Source organism: Triticum aestivum, chromosome 5D, assembly GCF_018294505.1.
Source record: "Triticum aestivum cultivar Chinese Spring chromosome 5D, IWGSC CS RefSeq v2.1, whole genome shotgun sequence".
NCBI lineage: Eukaryota > Viridiplantae > Streptophyta > Magnoliopsida > Poales > Poaceae > Triticum > Triticum aestivum.
In genome coordinates, this window is record NC_057808.1 from 499,276,135 (window position 1) to 499,287,142 (window position 11,008).

The 11,008-nt window shown below is 52.0% G+C and overlaps 1 protein-coding gene across 1 annotated transcript; it reads left to right on the forward strand.

The window, feature by feature from the left end:
* The first annotated feature begins 2,658 nt into the window (after nt 1-2,658).
* Nucleotides 2,659-5,946, forward strand: LOC123125756 (putative B3 domain-containing protein Os03g0621600). The gene is made up of 6 exons (XM_044546216.1): nt 2,659-2,784; nt 3,266-3,582; nt 3,660-3,786; nt 4,179-4,650; nt 4,742-5,025; nt 5,273-5,946. The coding sequence occupies exons 1-6, from the start codon at nt 2,665-2,667 to the stop codon at nt 5,642-5,644; spliced, it is 1,692 nt and encodes a 563-aa protein (XP_044402151.1). The 5' UTR covers nt 2,659-2,664; the 3' UTR covers nt 5,645-5,946.
* Nucleotides 5,947-11,008: the final 5,062 nt, after the last annotated feature.

Consider the following 11,008-nt stretch of genomic DNA (forward strand, 5'->3'; position numbering starts at 1 on the left):
CCCTCACCTTTAAATCCCTGAAGTTGATACCCTGACCTCATCGATCCCGATCAATTATAACCCTAAACCGCCCCTAGACCTGTTTGGAAGAACAATCCTGTCCGGGATCCCTTGTTTGTCTCACTGACCACACGGGCCTACCTGCCATATACTCCTTCCTCGATCTCTTTCCCCTCTCTGTCTCTTACCGATCACATAGCCAGCTCCCGAAACGAGCTCGTGCGAACCGCTCGTCTGCGTGCGACAACAGAAGCGATGGGGACGTGGCCATCTACGATGCTCCCGACCTTGCACATGCCGTCGGTGGAGGCCAAGGCGAATGCCGCACGTTTCGATCGGCTTCATGGACGGCCTCCATCGCCAAGACGTTGTTGCTGTTAGGAACTTAGGATTCTAGATCGATTAATGATAGTAGATGGACATATGTTCAAAACTAGAGTAGCTCGGAAGCAAACATACAGGTTGATTGGTTTCTCTAGGAGTAGTCCGTCAGAGTGCATGCCGCGCTGAGCACGCGATGGCCACGCAGTGCACGCTCACCACCCCTATTCCAATTTCTTTCTCTCTCTGCATGCACTAACCCCTGTAGTTAAGCCGCTCTCTACGTGTTGTACGCGCGTGCCGCGCACGCCAACCCGCACCCCAGCTGCTAGCCACCTGAGCTGCAACCCCGTCCGTCGGTCCGTGGCTTTGGCTCGGTGTGGGTGCGCCTTAGAATGCCGATTGTTGTAGATGACGGTCCTGTGCCATGCGCGAGTCAGGACGACGCGGTGGTGGGGGAGGCACATAGGAACCGAGCACGGCTAGTCAGCGAATCCTCCCGGTGGCCGCAGTCACGCACTGGCGTTGTCTCATGGGCACTCGCCCCTCGGCGTCCACGGGAGGGTCCGGCATCTTCCTTTCATCGCGCGCGCACGCCTTGAGCCACCGGAGCACGTGGACGCAGGGAGCCGCCACCTCGCACCGTACGGCGGCGAGCGGCCGCAATCGCAATGCGTAAGTGACCCTCCTAGGCGCGTCGCCGCGCCGCCTCCGCCTCGAGGCCCATCATCCTGGCCCTTCCCTCAAGCACCAACTTGCCCCGCCTACGGTGGCTCCTCCCGGGCGCCAAGCCTCCTCAGTTTCGCATCGCCTCGCGCCCAAGGTGGAGGTGACGACTGCTCTAGATACGCTGGCGAAGAGAGAGGGATCGAGGTAAAGGATGAATATGACAATGGGCCAACGTTCTCAGTGAGAGTAGCGACTGATCCCGGCCTGGATCTTCTTTTTCCCGGTGCAGCAAACGGATCTAAGGTCCAAATTGACCGGGATCAGCGAGTTGAGGGTACCAATTTCAGGGATTTAGACGTGGAGGTTCGTTTACATCGCACCCTACAACCTCAGGGTTTAAAACAGACTTCACTCATACTATTTGTACAGTATGTTACTTTGCACTATGAAGGTAGTAACAAAGACTAGCCTAAGTTAAAATCATGTTCAAAATATGGCACGACGTACGAGAAGACTAGTAAACCAGGATTGGGTAGTAAAACGGAAGGGATGGAGTACTAGTCATCATTAATTTCAATAAAAAGCAACCCATTGGGAGTTGAAACAACAAATGCTGAGGTCTTGAGGAGGTGGACTATTAGTACTGTTGGACGAGTTCTCTCCGGTGGCATAGTAGCAGAGGCCAGCGGAAGCGGAAGGCAGCGAGAAGGAGAAGAAAAGTGGCATGATAAGCAAGGTAAGAATCGCTAGATGTAAAATGTAAGCATTGCATTCCCACTTCCCAGTCCAAGAATAACTCTTCGAAGTGGCTTCTTCCGATCCAGTTGTCGATGGGGGTTGGTGATTCTTTCTGAAAACCCTCTTTCTTCTGTTCCTCTACTAGTGCTGAATTTCCCAGATGATTTTCACCATTCTTTCCTTGGGTCTTGGCGTGATTCTGAATCCAACATCGAATTTCCTTTTATTAGTAACGTGATCGATGCAAGCACATTTGTGCGTGGAGAGATGAGATGGGGGAGGGTGACGGCGACGTTCTGATGCATGCCGGTGGCCACGCCGTGTCTGCACTGCACGCGCTCTCGATGGGGGAGCACTCCAACACACCGGAGAATCGGCCGCCGGCGGGGTGGTTGGTGCCGGAGAATCGGGGTGTTTTGCAGGTCACCACGTCCAGCCGTTGGCAGAGGGGAGGTCCGATGGGCCATGGGGACAAGGATAGGAGGCGGCGTGAGGTTGGCGAGCTTCGACGATCTCAGCTCGGCCAGAAGAAATTTGGTCCGTGGAGAAATCTTCTTTTTCTCCTCAACCATCAAGGATCAAACTTTCTTTATTTTCAACTTAAGAAAGAATCAATCTTTCCCTAGAAAAACCCCAGCCACCACACAGATCTCCTTCTCGCTGGCGGATTTAGTCTGTCTCCCTCTCCCCCATGGTCGGTTTCAGTTGACAGGAGGCAGGGGAGACCATGAATCTTCAATAATCTTCATCAAGGGGTGTTCTTTTATAGCTTGCGACCTTCGAAAAATAAATAAAAAAAGAAATAAAAATCCAAATTCACATTGAGGATACATGAAATTGGGTTAAGTACAAGCCTTTTTATTGTTCATGACTTCATGTCATCTTACCACCTATCACTGTAAATTATTTTTGCACTGCAGAGGGGCTGCTAAAAGGATGGGCACGTCTTCCGAAAGCTGCAAGCTGCAGGATGAGCAATACCAGTACTACAAGAACTTGGATGATGAAAAGAAGTATTTCTTGGTGCTTATGTTGGGTGATTTCCAAGATGCGATGGTAACCCTATTACCTATCTGTACTTTTTTAAGACAAATGATGTTTGTACTTTAGTTCTGTTATAATTGCAGTCAATTTCTTGACGGGCAGACTATTCAGTTAGTTTACAAAAAATTCAACATGGTTTTCTTTGGGCAATTACAAGTAAGGTCCAGAGCCATTTTCGTTTTAACATGTTCCCTCTTACCTGCTCTTTTCACATGAGAGGTGAGAGTAACTCTTACCTTCTTACCTCTCATGTGAAAAAAGAAGGTAAGAGAGACCATGTTAAAATTGCTCGTTTCTTAAAGATTAAGAATACTAGCAGTCAGATATCAGAAAGGCAAAGACGATACACCTTTATTATAACTATTGTCATTTGGATCTTGCGCATAAACTGTCCATAAAACATGTCTTATATCTGTCTCTGCAGATTTTATTTTATTTGATAAAAGTAATCTATTAACAGACCATCTATTAATATCAAGATTTCTTTCTGCAGATAATTCCAGAAGAAGTTGTGCGGCGTTTCAAAAGCGAGATCCCAGGAGAGATCAAGCTGGAAACCCGAAATGGTTACAGTCACACTATTGTGGTTGCCAAGAACCAAGAAAATCTTGTCCTTACAGTGGGTTGGCGGCAGTTCGTTGAAAACTATGATCTACAAATGGATGATTCCTTAATATTCAGATACAAAGGGAACTCCCAGTTTAGTGTCATGATCTTTGATAAGCTTGGTCGTGAAAAAGCATTATCGGTTGTTCCGGCTCCTTTTTTGCCTCAGGTCCAAGACAGGCGCAACGAGGCACATGAAATCGGGTGAAATATTAGACTTTATTATTCATGGCTTTATTTCCAGGTACCAAATTTCACTTCAAATGGCTTTTACGCTGCAGGTATTCTCAAAAGATGGATGTGCCTCCGGAAAGAAGAAAAAGGCGGACTGAATATCACTATGCAAACTTGGATGATGAGAAGAAATATTTCTTGGTGCTTATGTTGGTTGATTTTCAACATGAGATGGTAAATTCATATTCAAATACAGTACACTCCCTTTAATTGGTTACTTTGTTGTTTTCCTGAAGACCAATGAATTTCTACTTTCTAGTTTAAATTCTTTTGCAATATATATAGTTTTAGAGACATACACAAACTATATGTAGTCTTGCAACTTTTGATGGTGTCTCATGTTAATTTGATGCGCCGATTGAATCCAGCATGGTAGCACATTCAGAGATGTTTGTTTGCAAAAGGTTTCCTCATAGTTCAAAGTAAAGATACCATGTTTTCTGTATTTCCCTTGGTATGTTATGTAGTCAGATTGAACGTACAAATTTGCTTTCAGAATAGAGAGCATCTTTTTATCCTGTTTACGGTCCATTTTTCAAACAATAATATTGGTTGTTTCTCTCCAGATCGTCCCAAAAGAATTTGTTCAGCGTTTCAAGGGCGAATTCCCAAGAGAAATGATACTTGAAACACAAAATCGTCGCAGTTGCAAAATTGGAGTTGCCAAGAACAATGGAAAGCTTGTCTTTACAGTGGGATGGGGGAAATTCGTTGAAACCTTTGGTCTAGAGATGGATGACACCATATTATTCAGATACAATGGGAACTCTCAGTTTAATGTCATAATCTTTGATGAAGATGGCTGTGAGAAGGCATCATCAGTTTTTTTGGATCCTTCTCCGCCTCCTGTGCAAGAAAGGTGCAGAAGTGCTACTGATACTGTGAAAAGTTCTCATGTTCATGCTCAGGCAATTCAAACGCAGTCATTTAGCATAGTGAAAGGGACGCCGATGGGGTCACCACGCTTCAAAATGGAAATGGACAAGTCATGTGAAGACAACAACACCGTGATAAGTATTTCCTCCTGCGAGTCATCAGGTCTCAATTTACGATTATAGATATACCTTCCCTTGCAAATCATTCTCATAGTTTTATAGCTAATATTTAGTTGTTTCTTTTCTTTGCACAGGAGAATCTTGCTCCTCTGAAGAAGAATATGTAGTACATAAAGTGCCTCGTTCTGATTATGTCAGGAAGAGGAAGGCCCGGCAGTTGAAGGATGCCAATGGAGTGACCACACTATCTTCATTTAAGAAGGAGCAGTTGAAGGATCATTACATTACCGCCCACAAGACCAAACTAACTTCAACTCAGAAGGAAGTGGTGAAGCAGAAGGTCCAATCCATGTACACAGAGATCCCCATCTTTGTTGCTGCGATGCGCAAGTACAATGTTGCTATAGACTTCTTGCTGGTGAGTTCCATTTTGTTAATGTGTATTCTGCATCAATCATGTAGGTGCCTGTGTAAACTGTAAAGTGCTGCTTATGGAATATTAATGAAAACACTGTCTGATAATGTAGTAAATTCATAACCAGCAATCTCTAAATTTAAATTCAGGTTGCTTTTTACTATCATACAAATTTAGGAAGCAATTTAACATGTTACTTTACAGGGTTTTCTTGCCATTATCTACTAACTCTTTTGTTCACTGTAAACAGACTTTCCCCAGATACTATGCTAAGAAATATCTTGGAGAGGAGCCACACATGTATCTTCAGCGGATGGGCCGGAAGTGGGATGTGTGGTTTAGTGAAAAGAATGACTGTAAAAATCTCAGGAGGGGATGGAGACAGTTTGTAGAAGACCACAAGCTGAAGATTGGTGATATCTGCCTCTTTAAACTGTTGAGCATTCAGAGTAGAACCATGGAGGTCTATATCATCCGTGCAAACGATGCCAATTATCAGGCAGGTCTCCAGAATGATGGTGACCGGGAAGCGGCTTTCCAGGGAGGAGCTCCTACTCATCATGCGCATGGAGTTAAAACTGAAGCTGTGGAAGAAGATGTTGTTGCCCCTGATGGTGCCTGATCGCCCAAGGAAAAAGTCTGGTGTCTGAACCAAGCGTAGCTGCTGTTTTTGCGCTCTGCGGAAAACAAGCGATCCTACCGATCAGAAGACCTTGGTTGCGTTGTAGAAACTTGAAACTGTTCTGGTGCTCGATCTTGCTCCGTAGTTTGTTCGTTTTCATCACAGGCTAGCCGTGCACGCGGCCTGGAACTCCCCTAGTTGTGGTTTAGCTGCCTTTTAGTTCCCTTTTGCACCTGTGGATGCTGCCTTTGTGGTTGCAGTTTATTTCGTTATGGTGATGATGATAGTGGAACCCGTCCCTTCATGGCCGTTAAAATTGGACGCTTTCATTTATCGAGATGCCATGTTGCCAAATTCCCTGTCTCGGAGGTAGACTGGTAGTGCTTTCATGTTGGTGCTAGTGCTTTTGATGTTGGTTCATGAATCGCTACTGATGGTGATATCATAGTGCTTTTGTGTTGATTAGTGAATTGCCAGTGAAGCTTTCTACTTTCTCTTTTTAAAGATAAGAGATCCCTCGTTTATTAGCATGGGCATAGTCATACGCCCAATCAGGAGGCAGACTATTGGGTTGTTCAAATACGTCACTGAACTATGTCAGAAGTTGAGTCAGTTCTGGGATGGTAATTGGTGACGTTGTTGGTGATGCCTCTGTAGTGAAATTGACAATGGTCATTACCCCGATGGCATTGCCAATTAGTCTGATTCAGTCGTTCCATGGATATGATCTGAAGTGCCACTTGTTCAAGTGCACAAATGCCCTTCAGAGTCATTGGAACACCGTCTCGAACTGGCTACTACCGGAGTCGATTAGTGTGAGCATGATCTGACTCCCACCTAATGTTTGCAGTTTGATTGTTTCACCAGATTCAGCACCAGACAGTGCATGTAAGGATAACTGAAAACACTCTGCTGCAACCGGTTCAGTTAATAATTCAAGAGCCCGCGCTGCATCTTCAGTTAACATTTCACCATATTCGCACACCTGAATTGTGAGTAATTGCATCAGCTTCTTACATATGATGCTCCTTGCTATACTTATCTCCGCAATGAAAACACATGCCATTGCTACGACAAAATCTCTTAACTGTCGATCAAGACCAAAATCATCCGCTAACTTACACTGAATTGCAGCCTGTTGTGGTGGTGAGTATGCTCCTGAACTTTGTTCTCGCTCGGGTTCCTGGTCACGGTCCCCTGTCTCCACCGGTGAGTTGGGTTCCGTGACGCACGCGTGCGTCGCTGGGGGCTCCTCCGGTGTCTTCAGCATGGGAGGAAAATTGTTGGCGAGTCGCGGATCCTGACGAGTTCGTGATGTTGTTCCTGTCTCTGTGCCGCCACAGATGACTGTGGAACCAGCCGGTGCCTGGAGGCCAATCTAGGCTTTGAGGGGTCAATTTGCAATAGGGGAAAACTGTAAGGTCTTTTCTACAAAATTACCAACCCCACCAACCTCATATGCGTGGTGCGTGACCACATCCTGATATAAGTATCTAGGAAGAACATGAGCTCTCTCAGCGATTTGGATTCCTGGCAGCCGCTGGATCGAACCGATGACACTATTGCAATGAATAGTTACCTCTCGTTCCTGCCACCGCGTGTAAATCCGTTGCCCCTGTCGGAGTAAATGGCCACGGGTAGCCTAACCGACCCCCCTGGCTCTTCGAAAAATTATCAGGCCGTTCAGGCCTTGAAGCATACAAAGCATAGGGCCGCCTTCCCCCGGCCGACTCCCTGAAGGCGACCCCGCCTCAGAAACCTCCCCCAAGAAAGATACGAGATAACCGACTCCAGGGAGCCGGCCCCAAAAGGACCGACTCCCAGAAGCCGGCCATGAAGAAAACCGACTCTCAGAAGCCGGCCATGAAGAAAGCCGGCCAAGACTGCATCTACTAAGACTGTACCCACGTAACGGCGATAGGATGGGGCGTGGCCACGGTACAGCCCACTACCCCCGAATCCCGGAACAGGCATGGCCACAGGGTGCCGTACGGGCCAGCCATCCCCCGTCCGGCGCGGCACTGTAGCCATGTTGGCCTCGATGTCACCCACGACAGGTGCCAGTACGGCCCGTGGGCGGTGGGCCCCTTTGCCAGAGAGACATCTGAAGACGGCCTGGCCTGCTCTAGTCGGCCAGGGATGTGGCCGGCTCCCAATAGCCGGCTACCTCCCTCCCTCGAAGCATGCGCCCCATTAAGGAGACAAGACGAGGTAAGGCTACAGTGAGAGCTCGCAAGGCGGTGACACTGTAGCCATGCTTACCTCGACAAAGCCCTCGTCATCAGAGGCGAGGCAACAGTAACCAGCCGCTGACAAAGCCCCCAAGCAGTGGGGCCGGCCTGCCGGCCAAGAGGCCGGCAGCCGGCGGGACCCACCAGTCGGCGGGCCCCAATGACCGGCGGAGAAGCCGGCGAGCATAGACACTGACGGCTGGGATCCGCGCCCAGCCGGATTACCATTGTACCCCTGGGGGTAGGCCTATATAAACCCCCCGGGACACCCATGCAAAGGGTTGATCTCATAGAATCCCACACACCACATAGAGAGAAAAGGAGAGCTAGCCTTGCCCTTCTTCTTCCTCTAGCCAAACAGCTCAAGGAGCACTTGTAGCTACTTGTCTTGATCTAGTGATCATGCGGAGACCCCGCAGAGCAGGACTAGGGGTGTTATCTGCACGGAGAGCCCCGAACCTGGTTAAGATCCACCGGCGTGCATGTCTTCGCCTCATCCCGTTTCCAGGCACCGGCGATGTTTTACTGGCTCCCACAATGATAAGCCACCCGTTGGCATATGTCGCACCTGCCACCCGACATTTGGCGCCCACCGTGGGGCCGGATGCACCGTCGTCCGGAGACCTGTTCTGGACGGGAACCATTTTTCTCCCCCGCGAGCGCAGCCAGCCTGCTACGCCCGACGGCGCTTGCCCCGACGCGCTGCAAGGCATCGACGACGCCTGCGCGGCAAGCTGCCTCGCCGATCTTCTTGGCGAGACTCGCATGTCCGACGAGCCCGCGTCCGACGCAGGCACGGACTACCCCGAGAGCCGCCTCGTCAGCCTCCTCGACCAGCTTCACGTCTCCAGCGAGCTTGCTGTAGACTTGGAGTCGGTCGGCTCAACCGACCCGATGCTTGTCGACTCCGCACGGCATCGTTCGACGCCTACCCCTCTGACGTGGTAGTCTTCGACGACCCTCTCCCTCGAGCTGACAGCGGCAGCAGCGCTGTCACTGAGGTGCTGGTCATCAGCCACGTCGCCGACTCGGGCGAGAACGCCCACGACGCCCTACAAGCGGCGATGCATGACTTGTCCGTCCCCATCCCGGCCGATGCCGACGCCGAGACCCTGGAGGCACGCCGCCTCGCCCTCATCGCGGAGGGCCAGAAGATAGCCTCTATGAGACGCCTCACCGAGGCCCACCAGCGCGAAGTCGACCGCGCCGCTTTTGGTACGCCGCCTCACGGCGGGCCGAGCCGAGTCGGCCTCGTCAAGAAGCGCGGCGCGGCCATCGCCAGCGTGCTGGGGGCGGACCGCCCCGTTTACGCCACACCGCTTGAAAATCTGCGAGCTGCTCAGGCGGCAGCAGAAGAGCTGAATGGGCTGGGGGCTGATGAGCTCCCCTACATGACAAGGCGCATCCAGCAGCTGATCTATGCGGCCGCAGAACGGCACGAAGCCGGCGCCCGCGCTGAGAGCCCTCCCCCGCGCCGAGAGCACGCCGCGGCATCCCGATCGCCGACTGCGAGCGGCGCCCGCGCAAGGAAGGACAAGGAACCGGCTGCTAGCCGCAGCCGGACTCGAATCACCATCGAGCGCGACGCGGAAGGCCGCCCTTGAGCAGTGGAGCGCCAAGGCGATCTGCCTCCTCCCCCGCCTCGTGGGGAGAGATGTCTCACCCTACCGCCTGTCACCCATCCGACTCTCGGTGGCCGACTAGGCCGCCGCGAGGGAGTCAGTGAGAACGACGCCCGCCACCGGATCGACCGCCTAGCTCGATCCCTGGCGCTAGAAGAAGAAGATGATGTCGGCCCGCCATGCTTTGGCCCCCACATCCGCGACAAACCCTTCCCCAAAGGGTTCTCGCTCCCCAGAGACACGCCCAAGTACAACGGCTCTGTGAAGCCGGAAGATTGGCTCATCGACTACTCTACCGCCATCAGCATTGCGAACGGCAATAGGCGCGTAGCCGTGAAGTACGTCCCTCTCATGCTGCCAGGCACGACACGCACCTGGCTCAACAGCCTCAAGCCCTACAGCGTCAACAGCTGGCTGGACTTCACGGAAGTCTTCGTCCGCAACTTCACCAGCACGTACAAGCGGCCTCCCAAGCCCCGCCAGCTCTCCTTATGCGTCCAAGGGCCCAGCGAATCGACCCGCGACTACCTCACACGGTGGGCCGAGCTCCGCAACTCCTGCGAGGGGTGCACGAGGTGCAGGCCATCGAATACTTCACCGCCGGGTGCCGAGAGGGCACCCTCCTCAAGCACCGACTCCTCTGCGATGAGCCGGCTACCCTCGACGAGCTGCTGGTCATTGCAGACAAGTACGCCACAACCGACTCCTCGATGAAGACCGAGCTCCGAGTGGACGCCTCTGGGAAGGTGCTCGCTCCGGCTCCTAAGACGCCGGCTGGCGACTCCAATCGGCGCCCCTACCAGAACGACCACAAGCGCAAGGCCCCTATGCCGCCTTCCACCAGTCGGCAGGTGGCCACAGTCGAAGACGAGCAGCCCGAAGAGCGGCCCGCTCCCAAGAAGAAGTGCGGCAGGCCGGCTTGGCAGCCGGCCTTCTCCTACGAGCAGACTCTCGATGCCCCCCTGCAAGTTCCACAGCGGCGCGAAGCCGTCCAACCACACGACCTGAAAGTGCCACTGGCTCACCCGGATCTCCAAGGGCGAGGGGCTGGTGCCGCCTCCGCCTCCCGGCCCGCCGCCTCCAGCCCCCCAGCAGCCGGCTGCCCGACCAGCAGTCGGAGCCATTCAAGATGAGTTCCCTGATGAGCACGCCGCCTACGTCGTCTTCACAAGCCAGGTTGAAGACAAGCGCAGGCGGCGCCGACAGCACCAAGAGGTCAACGCAGTCGCCTCCAGCAACCCCGAGTTCATGCATTGGTCCGAAAGGCCTATCAACTGGAGCCGGGCCGATCACCCAGAGGTGATGCCGTCCCCTGGCTCCTACGCATTGGTGTTGGATGTCACCCTCGCAACAGAGAGGCGGGCTGCCCGATTCTCCCACGTTCTGATTGATGGCGGAAGCAGTATCAACATACTGTACCGCGACACCATGGAGAAGTTGAACCTCAAGGCGAAGCAGCTCATGCCAAGCCGGACCGTTTTCCATGGCATCGTACCCGGCCTGTCCTGTTC